At 32.7% G+C, this 21,349-nt stretch overlaps 1 protein-coding gene across 1 annotated transcript; it reads right to left on the bottom strand.

Moving 5' to 3' along the window:
• Window positions 1–712: 712 nt before the first annotated feature.
• LOC126746761 (protein bowel-like) lies at window positions 713–5,968 on the bottom strand. The gene is made up of 3 exons (XM_050455100.1): window positions 5,724–5,968; window positions 5,136–5,649; window positions 713–1,360 (listed from the first exon to the last, which is right to left on the bottom strand). The coding sequence occupies exons 1-3, from the start codon at window positions 5,776–5,778 to the stop codon at window positions 907–909; spliced, it is 1,023 nt and encodes a 340-aa protein (XP_050311057.1). The 5' UTR covers window positions 5,779–5,968; the 3' UTR covers window positions 713–906.
• Window positions 5,969–21,349: the final 15,381 nt, after the last annotated feature.

The following is a 21,349-nucleotide window of genomic DNA, read 5'->3' as shown; positions in this document are numbered from 1 at the left end:
TGTATAAAGTTCTTGTTAATTAATTATTGTACAATTATTTTGTTAATAGAGAAAAATGTTCAGTGGTGTGAGGAACTGTGAACACTGTTAAGGGCCAGATTTTAGTACAAAAATTCAAATTGTACAATTTCTCTAATATCTAAAAATTGAAAAAAAAAATTAATTTGTTTTAATTTAAGTATAATTATTGTGTATTAATATGTATAATTATACTAAGCTTCTTGAAAAACATCTGACTAACAACAGTTGAACAACGGTAATTTATTATATTTTAATTTTAAGTAAAAAAACAAATGACAATGTTCCTATCTCCTAATCCCGTGGGAAATCATAAAATAAAACACGTGACGGTCTCTATCGGTAATCGATACAGTCGAAAGGTTCACGTCGGTCCGGAGAGATGTCGCCTGCTACCGGATGGTACTACTACATTATGCACCGTAATAATGCGGGTTCCAAGAATCGATTATTCTTTTGTTTTTTTTTTTAGTTTAGTTTAGAAACAATTGCCTGCAATAATTCACCTTTATGTCGTCCTTAAGAAGGCATTTTCAGTACCATCATTCTTATTCAGAGCAGATTTGAGGGGATTATGCAGTGTTGGGCGCCAAAAATGTGTCATAAGTCGAGTGAGCGGATCGACGCGTGCAATTGTTTATTTTGTTCTTTATAAGTGACAAAAACAAAAGACTTAAAAAAGTAAACACCCAAATCAAAATAAAACATGTATTTACTTCGGTTTAATCCTATATGTACATATAACGAAACAATATATTATATGATATATATAAATAATCTCCCTCTATGGTTTAATACTGTACAATTTGGCGCTGAACCATCATGGGTAACTTCAAGGGTCAGTCTTAACGGAGGTAGAACTAAAAACAAAACACAACCAAACGGTCCTTAGCGCCTCATGATGTCCTCTATGCTGAACCCCAACTTCTTGGGCGGCACCTTTTCCACCTCCACGATGATCTCCTCCTCCTCGTCCTCGCAGCTGTCCTCCTCCTCCTTCTTGGTCAAGTCCAATAAGTCGGTCCCGTTCTTTTCCACCTCGATGGTCGTGGTGACTTGCACTTCCGATCCGTGGGTTCCGCACCGGAAGATCTCGTGGTTCTTCAGCTCGTGGTAGGAGGCGAAGTACTGCTGACACTTGGTGCACTCCAACGGCCGATCGGTGTGGGTCAACATGTGAGTTTTGAGGTTCGACCGTTGGTTGAAGGATTTCGCGCAGACGGGGCATTTGTGCGGTGACTCTTCCATATGGAGGATCTTGTGCACCGCCAGGGTGCGCGATTGGCAGAAGCCCTTGCCGCACTCGGTGCACTTGAACGGTTTTTCTTTCGAGTGAATGTACCTGGAAAAAACGGTAAAAGGTCATTAAAAAAATTCTCTTGAGTTACAAAGTCGTGTGAATTCACCCTTAGTATCGTATGCGCTCGATAGTTCAATGTATTCAATGGAAAGAAAGTACTATTTTCTTTTTAGAAGAATTGCCGATGTTTCGGCTTTTATTTAGGTCATCTTCAGGGCTGGACAATTAAATAAATAAATAATGTTTCAATTAATTTATATGTTTAAATGCCCTGAAGATGGTCTTAATGAAGGTCGAAATGCCGGCAATTTTTTTTTTTTTAAATAAAAAAAGAGAGTCACCAATCAAGAAACAAACGACAAATAAAAAAACAACCGAGTTAAGTTATAAATGAAAATAAACTTTTTGGGACCCCTTTAATTTTTATTAATTTTGTGAAGGAGAGGGGGCGGCACCAACAAAACGAAAAAAAAAACAATTGAGTCACGTTTTTTTTTAATTGAATTAAACTTTTTAGGCCCACTGTCTTTATTAATAGTTGGTTGCCAAGAAACGGTTTCCATAGCAACCGCACTTAAAACAACCACGAATAACGTTTAGGGAGCGTGGCTATGATTGCTGTTATATAAACAAAAGAATGTTGATATTATTCTAGGGAGGTGGTTTAAAAACGTTTATAGGAGAAAGAGAGGCGACCAATGACCAAAAAAACAATAAGTACTTTTTTTTCATTAAAGTAAACTTTTTAGAATCACTGACAAAAAAATGTAAAAAAAAAAACAAATGAATCATATAAATGTTTTTCAAATTAAAATAAACTATTTAGGACTACTGTCATTATTTATAGTTGGTTGCCAAGAAACGGTTTCCATAGCAACCGCACCTAAAACAACCATGAAAAACGTTTAGGGGGCGTGGCTATGCTTCCTGTTATATAAACAAAAGAATGTTGATATTATTCTAGGGAGGTGGTTTAAAAACGTTTATAGGAGAAAGAGAGGCGACCAACGACGAAAAAAAAAAAGTAATTTTTTTTTCCATTAAAATAAACTTTTTGGAATCACTGACAAAAAAAAAATGTAAAAAAAAACAAATGAATCATATAAATTTTTTTCAAATTAAAATAAACTTTTTAGGACCACTGTCTTTATTAATAGTTAGTTGCCAAGGAACGGTTTCTATAGCAACCGCACTTAAAACAACCACGAAAAACGTTTAGGGGGCGTGGCTATGATTGGTGTTCTTTAAACAAAAGAATATTGATATTATTCTAGGAAGGTGGTTTAAAAACGTTTATAGGAGAAAGAGAGGCGACCAACGACGAAAAAAACAAGAATTAATTTTTTTTCCATTAAAGTAAACTTTTTGGAATTACTGACAAAAAAAAATTAAAAACAAAAAAATGAATCTTATAAATTTTTTTCAAATTAAAATAAACTTTTTAGGTCCACTGTCTTTATTAATAGTTAGTTGCCAAGGAACGGTTTCCATAGCAACCGCACTTAAAACAACCACGAATAACGTTTAGGGGGCGTGGTTATGATTGCTGTTATATAAACAAAAGAATATTGATATTATTCTAGGGAGGTGGCAATTGTTTTTTTTTTATGATTGTCGTGTAAAAACGTTTAAAGGAGAGAGAGGCGACCAACGACGAAAAAAACAATAAGTAATTTTTTTTTTCATTAAAGTAAACTTTTTAGAATCACTGACAAAAAAAATGTAAAAAAAAACAAATGAATCATATAAATTTTTTCAAATTAAAATAAACTATTTAGGACCACTGTCTTTATTAATAGTTGGTTGCCAAGAAACGGTTTCCATAGCAACCGCACTTAAAACAACCACGAATAACGTTTAGGGAGCGTGGCTATGATTGCTGTTATATAAACAAAAGAATGTTGATATTATTCTAGGGAGGTGGTTTAAAAACGTTTATAGGAGAAAGAGAGGCGACCAATGACCAAAAAAACAATAAGTACTTTTTTTTCATTAAAGTAAACTTTTTAGAATCACTGACAAAAAAATGTAAAAAAAAAAACAAATGAATCATATAAATGTTTTTCAAATTAAAATAAACTATTTAGGACTACTGTCATTATTTATAGTTGGTTGCCAAGAAACGGTTTCCATAGCAACCGCACCTAAAACAACCATGAAAAACGTTTAGGGGGCGTGGCTATGCTTCCTGTTATATAAACAAAAGAATGTTGATATTATTCTAGGGAGGTGGTTTAAAAACGTTTATAGGAGAAAGAGAGGCGACCAACGACGAAAAAAAAAAAGTAATTTTTTTTTCCATTAAAATAAACTTTTTGGAATCACTGACAAAAAAAAAATGTAAAAAAAAACAAATGAATCATATAAATTTTTTTCAAATTAAAATAAACTTTTTAGGACCACTGTCTTTATTAATAGTTAGTTGCCAAGGAACGGTTTCCATAGCAACCGCACTTAAAACAACCACGAATAACGTTTAGGGGGCGTGGTTATGATTGCTGTTATATAAACAAAAGAATATTGATATTATTCTAGGGAGGTGGCAATTGTTTTTTTTTTATGATTGTCGTGTAAAAACGTTTAAAGGAGAGAGAGGCGACCAACGACGAAAAAAACAATAAGTAATTTTTTTTTTCATTAAAGTAAACTTTTTAGAATCACTGACAAAAAAAATGTAAAAAAAAACAAATGAATCATATAAATTTTTTCAAATTAAAATAAACTATTTAGGACCACTGTCTTTATTAATAGTTGGTTGCTAAGAACCGGTTTCCATAGCAACCGCACTTAAAACAACCACGAATAACGTTTAGGGGGCGTGGTTATGATTGCTGTTATATAAACAAAAGAATGTTGATATTATTCTAGGGAGGTGGTTTAAAAACGTTTATAGGAGAGAGAGAGGCGACCAACGACGAAAAAAACAATAAGTACTTTTTTTTTTCATTAAAGTAAACTTTTTGGAATCACTGACAAAAAAAATGTAAAAAAAAAAACAAATGAATCATATAAATTTTTTCAAAAGTAACTCTTTAGGGACCGTTGCTATGGTTGCTGTTATATAAACAAAAGAATGTTGATACTATTCTAGGGAGGCAGCAATTGTTTTTTTTTTTATTATGATTGTTATTTAAAAACGTTTATAGGAGAGAAAGGCGACCAACGACGAAAAAAACAAGAAGTAATTTTCTTTCTCATTAAAGTAAACTTTTTGGAATCACTGACAAAAAAAATGTAAAAAGAAACAAATGAATCATAAAAATGTTTTTCAAATTAAAATAAACTTTTTAGGACCACTGTCATTTTTAATAGTCGGTTGTCAAGAGACTGTTTCCCTAGCAACCATTTAGATCATCAATAGTAACTCTTTAGGGACCGTTGCTATGGTTGCTGTTATATAAACAAACGAATGTTGATGCGATTCTAGAGGTACTGGCAACCCAAGTAACATATATAAAATTATTTTTGTACATTTTTGGTTGAACTTCGACTATAAATATCGGATAAATTTTTTGTGTGATATACGTTGAGGACAATTATTATTTCATACACATAAATACATTTTTTTTTTTAGATTTTCCCTATATATATAGGTATATGATATTCCATTATTAAACTATAAGATATACCTATATGTTTATTAAAAGTATATCGTATATCATAGAAGAATGTGATATTGGGGTTATATTATCACTAGTGATCGAATTTAAATCAGGTTGAATTTCGAGAGATTTTTTAGTTAATAAAGTGTCTTAATTAATTACTAGTGTTTTAATTACCTAAATATACATGACAATTATGATCCTAAAATGCTTACCTATGATCCCTCAAATGATCCTGCCTCCTAAAAGCCTTCCCGCATATATCGCAACTATAAGGCCTCTCGTCCGTATGGGTCCTTTCATGAATCAGCAAATTATAACTCTTGGTAAACTGCCTGTTGCAATATTTACAAATGAACTGCTTCTTGGGGCGGGTGCTCGCCCCTAACTTGCCCGGGGGCGGCACTTGCTGCCTCCCATTGCTCCTCACGTCGTACCGAAAGTGCTGGTGGTACATGGCGGCACTGCGCAGCCACTGATTGACGAAGGCGGCGTTGTACCCCGGATGGTACTGCATCACTCCGGACGTGCCCAAATACCGTGAGGGAACGAACCCCGTTTCAGGGTACCAATTGTTGTTCACCTCCGGGGGCGGCTGATAGTTGGAGGTCAGAGGTGGGGAGTGCGACGGGTAAGTCGGGGTGTGAGGCGGAGTGAGGAGGGGCGAAGTTGAGGAGTCCGCTTCCTGTTTTATTTGGGCCGGAGGCGGTCCGTAGGCACCGTAAACGCCTAAAAATTTAACAAAAAACAGTCAATTGTTTTGCCTTAATTAACAAGGACCTAATTATATGCTCGTCACCTACCTGCTTGTTTATTCCCAATATGATGATGGTGGTGCTCGAAAACCGCGATATTCATCTTCAACAACAACAACAACAACAAAACACAAATTACTCAAAGTCCTTTCTAACACCCACACTATAATTTGACTGACAACTAACAAACAGTTGAAATAGTTTTTTCCTCTCACTCTCGTGACATCCGTATGCGAAACTGGTGCAAAACAACTGAACGTTCGTCATCGGCCGGGTCTACTGTGAGGCCCAGTAGTAGTAGTAAAAAGTAGCGCGAAAAGGGGCGGGGCCTCCCTGATAAACCGTGCCTCCTTATTGGCGGTCGAGTCTCTCGGGTGCCTTCAACCGTTTTCTTCTGTTGTGCGCGCAACGCAACCCCCCTCGATGGTGTTTTCGGTTGCTGCCGCGGGGGCTGCTGGGATCCTCTTTTGTTTTTTTTCCTTTACCCTCCCTTATTTGGGTGCGAAGGGGGGCAGGGGGATGACGCTTGATTGCACAATTTCGGGTATATAAAGGATGTATACGGTAATGATGTTATTATGTTATTACGATCGGGATTTGGGTTGTTAAATGGAGGGTGAAAGAGAGAGAGAGGAAGAGATTTTAGAGGCATATGGCTCGTAATAGCTCATTTAAAGAGGGCTGGTATCACTTAATTAACTTTTTTTTTTTGGTAAATTAAAGCGATGAATTCAATTGTTTTTCTGTGAAACTTGAATGTGTGAAACTTTGAAACTGTGAATAGTTTTATATTGCGATGTTCTCTATATTAAAATTAAATTTTTTTAACCAGTCATGGCACACTAGATTAAAAGTTAAAAACTTAAATATTTAAATAAGGAAATGTCAGAATTTGACGTTTAAGGTGTCGTTGTATTCAGAATGCTATTCTTTATCGAAATGTGTAAAAATATATAGGGGGTCCTATTTAAAAAACAAAAGTTGGTGTCATTTCCGGTGAAACCGGAAGCTATAGGAAACAATTGAATCTGTCCTTTAGTACACATTAATCATCCATACAAGATTCCCGGATTTCATTTTTTTCTCTACAAAAATAAAAAAGTTATTAAAGGAAAACCTTGAAGTATATAGCTAAAAACAAAAGAATGTTGTACATTTTTAAGTATGTTTTTCTTCTTATTTAATATGAACATATGACATGGATCATGAAAAAATCCTTAAAAACCGTTTTTTCTAAGGTCTCTATATTTAAATAGAGCTTTTTTAACCAGTCATGGCACACTAGATTAAAAGTTTTAAACTTAAATATCTAAGCAAGGACATGTCAGAATTTGACGTGTAAGGTGTCGTTGTATTCAGAATGCCATTCTTTATCGAAATATGTAAAAATATATAGGGGGTCCTATTTAAAAAACAAAAGTTGGTGTCATTTCCGGTGAAACCGGAAGCTATAGGAAACAATTGAGTATGTCATATAGTGCATATTAATCTACTATATAAAATTCCCAGATTTTATTTCTCTAGCTAAAACAACAAAAAAGTTATTAATAAAAAACTTTCTAGTATATAGTCAAAAACAAAAGAATGTCTCATACGCCTTTCCTCTTATTATTACGGACATGTGTATTTGTTGCTAAAAATAAATTTGAATTCTTTAAAATCGTTCTTTTCTAAGCTTTCTGCAATAAAATTACATTTTTTCACCCGGTCACGGCACACTAGATTAAAAGTTAAAAACTGTAATATCTAAACAAAGAAATATCAGAATTTGACGTATAAGGTGTCGTTATATTCAGAATTCCATTCTTTATCGAAATATGTAAAAATATATAGGGGGTTGTATTTAAAAAACAAAAGTTGGTGTCATTTCCGGCGAAACCGGAAGCTATAGGAAATAATTAAATCTGTCCTTTAGTACACATTAATTATCCATACAAGATTCCCAGATTTCATTTTTTTATCTATAAAAATAAAAAAGTTATTAAAGGAAAACCTTGAAGTATATAGCTAAAAACAAAAGAATGTTGTAAATTTTTAATTATGTTTTTCCTCTTATTTAATAAGAACATATGACATGGATCGTGAAAAAATCCCTAAAAACCGTTTTTTCTAAGGTCTCTAGATTTAAATGGAGCTTTTTTAATCAGTCATGGCACACTAGATCAAAAGTTTTAAATTTAAATATCTAAACAAGGAAATGTCAGAATTTGACGTGTAAGGTGTCGTTGTATTCAGAATGCCATTCTTTATCGAAATATGTAAAAATATATAAGGGGTCCTATTTAAAAAACAAAAGATGGTGTCATTTCCGGTAAAACCGGAAGCTATAGGAAACAATTGAGTATGTCATATAGTGCATATTAATCTACTATATAAAATTTCCAAATCTTATTTCTCTAGCTAAAACAACAAAAAAGTTATTAAGGAAAAACTTTCTAGTATATAGCCAAAAACAAAAGAATGCCTCATACGCCTTTCTTCTTATTATTACGGAAAAGTGTATTTGTTGCTAAAAATAAATTTGAAATGTTTAAAATCGTTCTTTTCTAAGCTTTCTGCTATTAAATTACATTTTTTCACCCGGTCACGCCACACTAGATTAAAAGTTAAAAACTGTAATATCTAAACAAAGAAATGTCAGAATTTGACGTATAAGGTATCGTTGTATTCAGAATGCAATTTTTTATCGAAATATGTAAAAATATATAGGGGGTCCCATTTAAAAAACAAAAGTTGGTGTCATTTCCGGTGAAACCGGAAGCTATAGGAAACAATTGAATCTGTCCTTTCATACACATTAATCATCCATACAAGATTCTCAGATTTCATTTTTTTATCTACAAAAATAAAAAAGTTATTAAAGGAAAACCTTGAAGTATATAGCCAAAAACAAAAGAATGTTGTACATTTTTAATTATGTTTTTCCTCTTATTTAATATGAACATATGACATGGATCATAAAAAAATCCTTAAAAACCGTTTTTTCTAAGGTTTCTAGATTTAAATGGAGTTTTTTTAAGCAGTCATGGCACACTAGATTAAAAGTTTTAAACATAAATATCTAAGCAAGGAAATGTCAGAATTTGACGTGTAAGGTGTCGTTATATTCAGAATTCCATTCTTTATCGAAATATGTAAAAATATATAGGGGATTGTATTTAAAAAACAAAAGTTGGTGTCATTTCCGGTGAAACCGGAAGCTATAGGAAACAATTGAATCTGTCATTTAGTGCATATTAATCTACTATATATAATTCCCAGATTTTATTTCTCTAGCTAAAACAACAAAAAAGTAATTAATAAAAAACTTTCTAGTATATAGCCAAAAACAAAAGAATGCCTCATACGCCTTTCTTCTTATTATTACGGACATATGTCTTTAGTGCTGATAATGAATAAAAAATTCTTAACACCGTTTGTTTCTATGTTCTCTAGATTAAAATTACATTTTTTTAACTAGTCATGGCACACTAGATCAAAAGTTTTAAACTTAAATATCTAAACAACGAAATGTCAGAATTTGACGTATAAGGTATCGTTGTATTCAGAATGCAATTTTTTATCTAAATATGTAAAAATATATAGGGGGTCCTATTTAAAAAACAAAAGTTGGTGTCATTTCCAGTAAAACCGGAAGCTACAGAAAATAATTGAGTATGTCATTTAGTGCATATTAATCCATTATATAAAATTCCCAAATCTTATTTCTCTAGCTAAAGAAATAAAAAAGTTATTAAGGGAAAACCTTCTAGTATATAGCCAAAAACAAAAGAATGCCTCATACGCCTTTCTTCTTATTATTACGGACAAGTGTATTTGTTGCTAAAAATAAATTTGAATTCTTTAAAATCGTTCTTTTCTAAGCTTTCTGCAATAAAATTTAATTTTTTTACCCGGTCACGGCACACTAGATTAAAACTTAAAACTGAAATATCTAAATAACGAAATGTCAGAATTTGACGTATAAGGTGTCGTTGTATTCAGAATGCCATTCTTTATCGAAATATGTAAAAATATATAGGGGGTCCTATTTAAAAAACAAAAGTTGATGTCATTTCCGGTAAAACCGGAAGCTATAGAAAATAATTAAGTATGTCATTTAGTCCATATTAATCCACTATATAAAATTCCCGAATTTTATTTCTCTAGCTAAAACAACAAAAAAGTTATTAATAAAAAACTTTCTAGTATATAGCCAAAAACAAAAGAATGCCTCATACGCCTTTCTTCTTATTATTACGGAAAAGTGTATTTGTTGCTAAAAATAAATTTTAAATCCTTTAAAATTGGTTTTTTTCTAAGCTTTCTGCAATAAAATTACATTTTTTCACCCGGTCACGGCACACTAGATTAAAAGTTAAAAACTGTAATATCTAAACAAAGAAATGTCAGAATTTGACGTATAAGGTATCGTTGTATTCAGAATGCAATTTTTTATCGAAATATGTAAAAATATATAGGGAGTCCTATTTAAAAAACAAAAGTTGGTGTCATTTCTGGTGAAACCGGAAGCTATAGGAAACAATTGAATGTGTCTTTTCGTACACATTAATCATCCATACAAGATTCCCGGATTTCATTTTTTTATCTATAAAAATAAAAAAGTTATTAAAGGAAAACTTTCTAGTATATAGCCAAAAACAAAAGAAAGCCTCATACGCCTTTCTTCTTATTATTACGTTAAAGTGTATTTATGGCTAGAAATAAATTTGAATTCTTTAAAATCGTTCTTTTCTAAGCTTTCTGCAATAAAATCAAATTTTTTACCCGGTCACGGCACACTAGATTAAAAGTTAAAAACTGAAATATCTAAACAACGAAATGTCAGAATTTGACGTGTAAGGTGTCATTGTATTCAGAATACCATTCTTTATCAAAATGTGTAAAAATATATAGGGGGTCCTATTTAAAAAACAAAAGTTGGTGTTATTTCCGGTAAAACCGGAAGCTATAGGAAACAATTGAGTATGTCATTTAGTGCATGTTAATCTATTATATAAAATTCCCAAATATTATTTCTCTAGCTAAAAAAACAAAAAAGTTATTAAGGAAAAACTTTCTAGTATATAGCCAAAAACAAAAGAATGCCTCATACGCCCTTCTTCTTATTATTACGGACATATGTCTTTAGTGCTGATAATGAATAAAAAATTCTTAAGACCGTTTGTTTCTATGTTCTCTAGATTAAAATTAAACTTTTTTAACGAGTCATGGCACACTAGATCAAAAGTTTTAAACTTAAATATCTAAACAACGAAATGTCAGAATTTGACGTATAAGGTATCGTTGTATTCAGAATACCATTCTTTATCGAAATATGTAAAAATATATAGGGGGTCCTATTTAAAAAACAAAAGTTGGTGTCATTTCCGGTGAAACCGGAAGCTATAGGAAACAATTGAATCTGTCATTTAGTCCATATTAACCTATTATATAAAATTCCCAAATCTTATTTCTCTAGCTAAAAAAACAAAAAAGTTATTAAGGAAAAACTTTTTAGTATATAACCAAATGAAATTGAATTACATATTTAAAAAAAAAGAAAACCAAAAAGTCTACATAAGATAACAATATTTGCATGAGTTTTATTTGCAATTTACCGAGAGAGGCGCCACATTTTACAACACTTTCGTCTACATACATATAGTTTAAACATAATAAAACATTTGAAGACGCATATAAACTTAAACAAATTAGAACCGCGCCAGGCCACGCCTTTTTCAGGTAGTAATCACGATCCGTAATGATCGACTTCTTTTGTCGCAAACAAAAGACGATGATGCGTCGTGGTTTATCCAGCGAGACCCTCATTACCGATCAGTAGCCCTTTCAACGCCCCATGATCAAGATGGACATTCCATAATTTCTAATCCAGGTTTTAAGTATCAACAAGGTTTTGTCTCGCTAATCTTCCATAGGGCGTAACTGGCATGAACGTACCCAGAAACAATCGAACGGATTAAGGGACTTAACCATATATAACGGGGGTTGCGATTGTTTGAATGGGTTTTCCGGTTTTTGCGGCACTGATCCGGAATTTCCAACATTACTCCGTTCAACTGTTTCTAGGTTCTTTATACTTAAAATTATATTGCTACCGTATCCTGTAATCGTCCGTTTACGTCGGCTTGGATCAAAGTAATTTCTTAACGCCCTTATCTAAGTATATTGACTACTTTATATTGCAATCAATATCGGCTGATAAGAGCCGCCTTTGATCTTTTTCCCCGTTTTATTAAACAATTTATTGGGAATTATAAATATCGAGGGTACGAGAGAGGCTTTAATTATACTTGTTGTCATTGTTGGGAATTTTCGCAAAAAATTAAACAAATGAACGCCCCAAAACGAAACATGTGACTAACGTTACCGTGAATTTTTAATCTGGCGGCTAGATCAAAGGCCCCCCCTTATCTTCAATTGACACAGTTTATAGTAGCGTCGATAATATGCTGGTAACTCACTAACACACCTTTTTCATCTCGCAGTGGTGTCGCATTAGTCGTTTGTTTTTCTTATTATTCATTATTGTCTTCTGCATCCTCCCTCTTGGTCAGTGCACAGTTCAAAGCTCAATATCTCAGAAACTATTGCGAATATTCTCATGAAATAAAAAAAAATATATTCTTTGGAATATTCTTAAATAAAATTGTTCAGTGCTCAAGTCGGTACAAGCAAAAATGGCGGAGATATTACGTTTTTTCGTAATAGGGTCTAGTCAAGGTGACCACTCACTTTAAACTCCAATAACTCCGAAACTATTGGAGATATTTTCATGAGATAAAAAGAATAATATTCAGTAGAATATTCTAAAATAATTTTATTAAGAGCTAAAATCAATCCAGGCAAAAGCATCAGAATCATTAGACTTTTTGCGTAGAAGGGTCCAAAGAGCAAGTCTGACTCTCATAGTAACCACTCACTTCAAACTCCAATATCTCAAGAACCGCTGCGAATATTCTCATGAAACAAAAAGAATAATATTCAGTGGAATATTCTGGAACTGTTTTATTTAGCGATCAAATCAATCCAGGCAAAAGCATCAGAATCATTAAGCTTTTTGCGTAGCAGGGTCCAAGGAGCAAGTCTGACTCTTATAGTAACCACTTACTTCAAACTCCAATATCTCAAGAACCGCTGCGAATATTCTCATAAAGCAAAAAGAATAATATTCAGTAGAATATTCTGGAACTGTTTTATTTAGCGATCAAATCAATCCAGGCAAAAGCATAAGAATCATTAAGCTTTTTGCGCTAAAGGGTCCAAGGAGCAAGTCTGACTCTCATAGTAACCACTCACTTCAAACTCCAATATCTCAAGAACCGCTGCGAATATTCTCATGAAACAAAAAGCCGAATATTCAGTGGAATATTCTCGAATAATGTTATTAAGCGTTAAAACCAATGCAATCCAAAATGACCAAGTTATGGAGCTTTTTCTGTAGAAGTTTTTAGAGACTGTCTCTCAAGGTGACCGCTTACTTCAAACTCCTATAACTCAAAAGCTATTTGGAATATTCTTATGAAACAAAAAGCATAAGATTAAGTATGAAATTCCCTAAAAATATAGTTAAAGCTTCAAACCGAATTCTGAAGAAAACTTGACCAATTTAAGCAGAAACTTTTGAAGGCACGTTAAGTGAAATTTTGTTTATATGAGTGCTGAAACAGTTGAAGGCTTCACACGTACGTCACTGGATGTTTACCTTTGATTTAGCCGAGAGGCGTGTGCCGTCCAATAAACCGCACCAAAGTCAGTTCGGTCGTATTTGCACTAGAGCGGGACACAAAGGGTGCCGCTCCTATTGTCACCTTTTTTTAACGTAAATACTAAATAAAGATCGATTTAGTCTCCGAGCTTTATCGTTTTTGGACAAACAAAACACTCACATTTATTATTTGAAAGGAGAACCGTATGTTTTTCGTCTTTTGTTTTCACACTCCTTATCGTGGCGGTGATTGACACCAGGTCACACTTTCGTTTGTTTTTTCTTGCTTGGACCTCTCTAGGGTTGATAAAAAACAATTGCCAATCTAACCATAGGCCTTTGAAGCACATGCGACTTATACAGGGGGAGCAATCTTAAAACGGACAGAAACAAATGACGGTATCATTAGACAATATGCGTGTAATATCATCAGTATCAGGCGTGCAACCGAACCGTGTTATTTTCGAACATAATAATGTTCGTAAACAGGTGCCGCAAAGACCTTTCGGTCATAATGAATAATTCAAGAAAAAGTCAAGGTGTGCCGTGGCTCCTGCTGCCCACAACCGAATTTCGCCAGGGGTCGAATACCGTTTTTCTAATAAAATACAATATCGGTAACCCAACGTCGAAATGTCTAATTTATTAAACCGCAACTATAACCTGCCCGAATGCCCCAAAGAAGATGTTAACGGACAACGAGGAAAGAACACTGCGGGACCGCAAACTTCGCTTTAACGTGTGAACGTTATGGAGGCCTTAGTAATAAAACAAAAGACTCTTTGGCCATCCTAGGATACGATCTGTAGTCTTTTGTTTATATAACAGAGTTAATAAGTTGATTCATTTTCTCAATAAACTATAATAAACATGACGGTGGTCTCAAAAAGGTTAAAAAAAACATCCAACACTTGCCGGTCCCTCTAAGAATGACGTCAACATTCTTTTGTTTATATAACAATAACCGTAGTAACGCCCCCTAAGCGGTTGCTATGTACGGTTTAAATGGTTGCTATGGACACAGGTCCTTGGCAACCAACTATTAAACAGGATTCATTTGTGTGCATCCTTCACTCCCTCTCTCAACAAAATATTAAATAATGACAGTGGTGCTAAAAAGTTTATTGTAATTAAAAAAAAATTAACATGATTCAATTGTTTTTTTTTTTTTGGATTACGATTGAAAAGGTTGTTATGGAACCAGTTCCTTGATAATATTAAAAAAGACAGTGGCTCTAAAAAGTTTATTTTAATTTAAGAATATGTTACTCGATTGTTTTTTTGCGGGGTCAATGGACAATCTCTCCTTGTCCCTCTTTTTTTAAACGAGTAGTAGAAGGTGACAGTGGTCCCAAAAAGTTTTATTTAATTAGCAAAAAAATTACGTGATTCATTTGTTTTTTTTTTTTTAGTAAGGTTTTAATGCCCTTAGGGCACTTTCCCTTTCTTTACCAATTTGTTACGAAAAATTACAGGGGTCCCAAAGAAAAATTAATGAGACGCAATTATTGTAAAAAAAAATTCAAAAATTTATAGTGGTCCTAAAAAGTTTATTTTCTTAAATAAAATTAACGTGACTCATTTGTTTTTTTTTTCGTCCAGGTGTTGTCCAGTTTCTCCTCTCCCCCCTTCACTTTCTCAATATGATTGATTAAATTGACAGTGGTCCCAAAAAGTAAAAAAAACTCAATATTTTTTATCGTCACTTTCCTCCTATAAACACTATTGACAGTCGCTTTAGAATGACGTCAACATTCTTTTGTTTATGTAACAATAACCGTAGTAACGCCCCCCTAAGCGGTTGCTATGTACGTTTTAAATGGTTGCTATGGAAACAGGTTCTTGGCAATCAGCCATTAAAAATGACAGCGGTTCCAAAACATTTATTTAAATTAATTTTTTTTTGACACTTCTTTCTTCCCCCTTACAAAATATTAAAAATAACAGTGGTCCTAAAAAGTTTCTAATAATTATAAAAAAATAAACAGTGGTCCCAAATCGTTTAATTCAATTTGAAAAAAGAGACTTAGCATGAATCAATTGTTTTGTTTTTTCAAACCCTTCAAATTGAATATTTAAAGTGACAGTGGTCCCAAAAAGTTTATTTTGAATAAAAACAAAAATGTGATTCAATTGTTTTTTTTAAAGACTTTAGGTTTTCCGTCATTGGTACAGCTCCCTTTTCACTATTACAAAATATTAAAAATAACAGTGGTCCTAAAAAGTTTCTTATGTGACTTAATTTAAAAAAAAAACAGTGGTTCCAAATAGTTTAATTCAATTTGAAAAAAGAGTAGCCTAAATCAATTGTTTTTTTTTGGAACCCTTCAATTCGAATATTTAAGTTGACAGTGGTCCCAAAAAGTTAAAAAAACTCAATATTTTTTATCGTTACTTTCCTCCTATAAACACTTGACAGTCGCTTTAGAATGACGTCAACAGTCTTTTGTTTATGTAACAATAACCGTAGTAACGCCCCCTAAGCGGTTGCTATGTACGTTTTAAATGGTTGCTATGGAAACAGGTGCTTGGCAATCAGCCATTAAAAATGACAGCGGGTCCAAAACATGTGTTTTAATTAATTTTTTTTTTGACACCTCTTTCTTTCCCCTTACAAAATATTAAAAATAACAGTGGTCCTAAAAAGTTTCTAATAATTATAAAAAAATAAACAGTGGTCCCAAATCGTTTACTTCAATAGAAAAAAGAGACTTAGCATGAGCCTGAATCAATTGTTTTTTTGGAACCCTTTAAATCGAATATTTAAGTTGACAGTGGTCCCAAAAAGTTAAAAACTCAATATTTTTTATCGTCACTTTCCTCCTATAAACACTATTGACAGTCGCTTTAGAATGACGTCAACATTCTTTTGTTTATGTAACAATAACCGTAGTAACGCCCCCCTAAGCGGTTGCTATGTACGTTTTAAATGGTTGCTATGGAAACAGGTTCTTGGCAAACGGCTATTAAAACTGACAGTGGTTCCAAAACATTTATTTTAATAAATTTTTTTTTTTGACACTTCTTTGCTTCCTCCTTACAAAATATTAAAAATAACAGTGGTCCTAAAAAGTTTCTTATGTGACTTAATTTAAAAAAAAAAACAGTGGTTCCAAATAGTTTAATTCAATTGAACAAAGAGTAGCCTAAATCAATTGTTTTTTTTGGAACCCTTCAATTCGAATATTGAAAGTGACAGTGGTTCCAAAAAGTTTATTTTCATTAAAAACAAAAAAATGTGATTTAATTGTTTTTTTTTGGCAAGGTCTTTAGGTTTTCTTCATTGGTGCACCTCCCTCTTCCCCCTTACAAAATATTAAAAATATCAGTGGTCCTAAAAAGTTTCGAATAATTATAAAAAAATAAACAGTGGTCCCAAATCGTTTAATTCAATTGAAAAAAGAGACTTAGCATGAATCAATTGTTTTTTTTGGAACCCTTCAAATCGAATATTTAAGTTGACAGTGGTCCCAAAAAGTTAAAAAAAACTCAATATTTTTTATCGTCACTTTCCTCCTGTAAACACTATCGCCATAGTCGGACAGTCGCTTTAGAATGATGTCAACATTCTTTTGTTTATGTAACAATAACCGTAGTAACGCCCCCTAAGCGGTTGCTATGTACGTTTTAAATGGTTGCTATGGAAACAGGTGCTTGGCAATCAGCCATTAAAAATGACAGCGGGTCCAAAACATTTGTTTTAATTAATTTTTTTTTGACACTTCTTTCTTTCCCCTTACAAAATATTAAAAATAACAGTGGTCCTAAAAAGTTTCTAATAATTATAAAAAAATAAACAGTGGCCCCAAATCGTTTAATTCAATAGAAAAAAGAGACTTAGCATGAGCCTGAATCAATTGTTTTTTTGGAACCCTTCAAATCGAATATTTAAGTTGACAGTGGTCCCAAAAAGTTAAAAAAACTCAATATTTTTTATCGTCGCTTTCCTCCTATAAACACTATTGACAGTCGCTTTAGAATGACGTCAACATTCTTTTGTTTATGTAACAATAACCGTAGAAACGCCCCTTTAAGCGGTTGCTATGTACGTTTTAAATGGTTGCTATGGAAACAGATTCTTGGCAATCGGCCATTAAAAATGACAGCGGTTCCAAAACATTTGTTTTAATTAATTTTTTTTTTGACCCTTCTTTCTTCCCCTTACAAAGTATTAAAAATGACAGTGGTCCTAAAAAGTTTCTAATAATTATAAAAAAATAAACAGTGGCCCCAAATCGTTTAATTCAATAGAAAAAAGAGACTTAGCATGAGCCTGAATCAATTGTTTTTTTGGAACCCTTCAAATCGAATATTTAAGTTGACAGTGGTCCCAAAAAGTTAAAAAAACTCAATATTTTTTATCGTTACTTTCCTCCTATAAACACTTGACAGTCGCTTTAGAATGACGTCAACATTCTTTTGTTTATGTAACAATAACCGTAGTAACGCCCCCCTAAGCGGTTGCTATGTATGTTTTAAATGGTTGCTATGGAAACAGGTGCTTGGCAATCAGCCATTAAAAATGACAGCGGGTCCAAAACATTTGTTTTAATTAATTTTTTTTTTGACACTTCTTTCTTTCCCCTTACAAAATATTAAAAATAACAGTGGTCCTAAAAAGTTTCTAATAATTATAAAAAAATAAACAGTGGCCCCAAATCGTTTAATTCAATAGAAAAAAGAGACTTAGCATGAGCCTGAATCAATTGTTTTTTTGGAACCCTTCAAATCGAATATTTAAGTTGACAGTGGTCCCAAAAAGTTAAAAAAACTCAATATTTTTTATCGTCGCTTTCCTCCTATAAACACTATTGACAGTCGCTTTAGAATGACGTCAACATTCTTTTGTTTATGTAACAATAACCGTAGAAACGCCCCTTTAAGCGGTTGCTATGTACGTTTTAAATGGTTGCTATGGAAACAGATTCTTGGCAATCGGCCATTAAAAATGACAGCGGTTCCAAAACATTTGTTTTAATTAATTTTTTTTTTGACCCTTCTTTCTTCCCCTTACAAAGTATTAAAAATGACAGTGGTCCTAAAAAGTTTCTAATAATTATTAAAAAAAATCGGTAACTTAATTTAAAAAAATTAACAGTGATTCCAAACAGTTTAATTCAGTTGAAAAAAGGAACCCTTCAAATCGAATATTTAAAGCGACAGCGGTCCCAAAAAGTCTATTTTAATTAAAAAAAAATGAGCAACGCGATTCGGTTGTTTTTTTTTTTAATATTTTTTTTTGCCGTAGTCCCCCCTCCTCCAAACAACCATAAAAACACAGTGGTTCTAAAAAGTCCATTTCACTTAAAAATCAAATGAACGTGTCTCGATTGTTTTTTGGCGCGGTCCCTGCCGTTCTTTCCTCGTCGGTCGTTACCCATAAACGTTTCAAAACTGAAAAGCAGCCTGTCAAAATCCACCTGCACCCCCTCAAGGAAATCGTGCTTAATTTTACTGAGGGGTTTTAATTGCTGTCCGTAAAATGAGACGTCAGCGTAGTAGTAGAGGTTTTATGTAACGTGATATACGGCAAAGAAGAATTTTTAGCCAGAATCAATTATTTAATAAAATTTTCCCAATGACGATTAGATTTTGTTTTTGTCACTCACACTCGAGATAAAAAACGCATTAAATCGTTTATCGAGGAACATGTTCGGTAGAAATTACGAGTTAGATGACACATGGTTAGACCCTCTGAAGTGGCTGATCGTATTTAGATTATTTACAAAATTATACCGGGGACTGTCAAAAGAAACATTTCAGAAAGAAACAAATGAACAACAGACAAAATTCGTTTGTTTCTCATTTTAATGCACAACGAGCATGAGATCTATGAGAATTTGTTGTTGCATATTGATCATACCTGGTATACGTTCAAAGGAAACACTCGAAATTTGTCTTTCTAGGGAGACATTAAATTAGTTCAACTTCGCCCTTGAATAACCGAAAAAATCCCCAGAAGTCCGTGGACGGCATGCCTCCACTTTTGACCCGAACAATTGCCGACTCATAAAAACGTAACTGGACAACGTAAACGGCACGTTTGTCGGCACAATCAGCCCTTATTGGCACAATTAGGCTCTAAAAGTGACCTTTTAGGGTTTATTGCTGCCCCCTCGGACCCGGACGCGGGTCTATATAGGGAAGATTAATCGCTTTAATTTAGTTTGTAAACAGACCAACTAATGCCAGAAGAACAGATTTCTTTTAATACTGTTTAATTGAATGGAAGTTTTTGGGACTGCTGGATTGTCTCTTTATTACGATTTAAGAAGCATAAACAATTGAAGATCGAGTCAGTCGATGGAATCATTTCGCGTTATTGAGAAAATTTGAGAAAAATCAATGCAATTGTTTAGGACTGCTGGAATCGTGTTATTCATTAATTACCTTCATAAGATCTTATTCAATTATTTCAAAACAATTGGAAATATGGTCGACTCACTTACGTAGTAACAAATGAACTTCTAATAGAAAAATTATGAAATTTTGATTATATTAACACCTTTGATCATTTGTTTTTAGAATATTTATTATTATTTAATTTTTTTAACCTGGTGTGATACGACTGTATTGAAACAGGCAATTTTTTATCGTGGAGCCCTTTTATCGGCCTACTTACCACTAAAAAACCGTTAAGGGCTCTCCTTCAAAAAATCCCACTTCTGACACATATGTTTTCTATATAATTTTTTTTTCCTGAAACACTTGAAATTCCTTAGGCTAATGTGCAATAGGCGATAAAAACCAGAGACGCTTGGTCTCGAAGGGTCGAAATTATGGCGTGAAGGTGTCTGGCAAACCTTCAACCGTCATTTGTTTATATAGTATATATTGCGTCAACGAATGTATAGTTTGGGAACAAATGACTGAATATATGACTTTTTTAATTTTTCCCGGCGTTCCTATGAGAAATGGAGGTTTTTGTTATTAGACTTTTTTCATTGTTTTTTCATCCCCAATATATAGAAAAAAGAATTTTTTGATTTGGTTAATTTATAGAATTTTGAAGTTTTGGTCCAAAAATCAAAAAACGCCCTTAATTCCGTAATTACTCGTTTTTTGAAAAAAATTATAAAATACTTTTCGTTTCGTATTTAAATACAGTATCCATAACAAAAATAAAAATTACAAAATTTGTCATAGATTTTGTAAAAATTGCCTTTTTTTGATATGGCTTTTGGAGATATTGCACATACCTTATAACAATTACACTTTTTAATTTTTCCTGGCTTTCCTATGAGAAATGAAGGTTTTTGTTATTAGACTTTTTTCATTGTTTTTTCATTCCCAATATATAGAAAAAAAAATTTTTTGATTTGGTCAATTTATAAAATTTTGAAGTTTTGGTCCAAAAATCAAAAAACGCCCTTCATTCCGTAATTACTCGTTTTTTGAAAAAAATTATAAAATACTTTTCGTTTTGTATTTAAATAGAGTATCCATAACAAAAATAATAATTACCAAATTTATGATAGATTTTGTAAAAATTGCCTTTTTTTGATATGGCTTTTGGAGATATTGCACATACCTTATAACAATTACACTTTTTAATTTTTCCTGGCTTTCCTATGAGAAATGGAGGCTTTTGTTATTAGACCTTTTTCATTATTTTTTCATCCCTAATATAAAGAAAAAAAAATTTTTCGATTTGGTCAATTTATAGAATTTTGAAGTTTTGGTCCAAAAATCAAAAAACGCCCTTAATTCCGTAATAACTCGTGTTTTGAAAAAAATTATAAAATACTTTTCGTTTTGTATTTAAATAGAGTATCCATAACAAAAATAAAAATTATAAAATTTATCATAGATTTTGTAAAAATTGCCTTTTTTTGATATGGCTTTCGAGAATATTGCCCATGCCTTATGACAATTACACTTTTTAATTTTTCCTGGTTTTCCTATGAGAAATGGAGGCTTTTGTTATTAGACTTTTTTCATTGTTTTTTCATCCCCAATATATAGA

The sequence above is a fragment of the Anthonomus grandis genome, chromosome 18 (assembly GCF_022605725.1).
Source record: "Anthonomus grandis grandis chromosome 18, icAntGran1.3, whole genome shotgun sequence".
In the NCBI taxonomy this organism is placed as follows: Eukaryota; Metazoa; Arthropoda; class Insecta; order Coleoptera; family Curculionidae; genus Anthonomus; species Anthonomus grandis.
The sequence above is the reverse complement of the archived record's forward strand: the minus strand, read 5'-3'. Positions and strand labels throughout refer to the sequence as shown.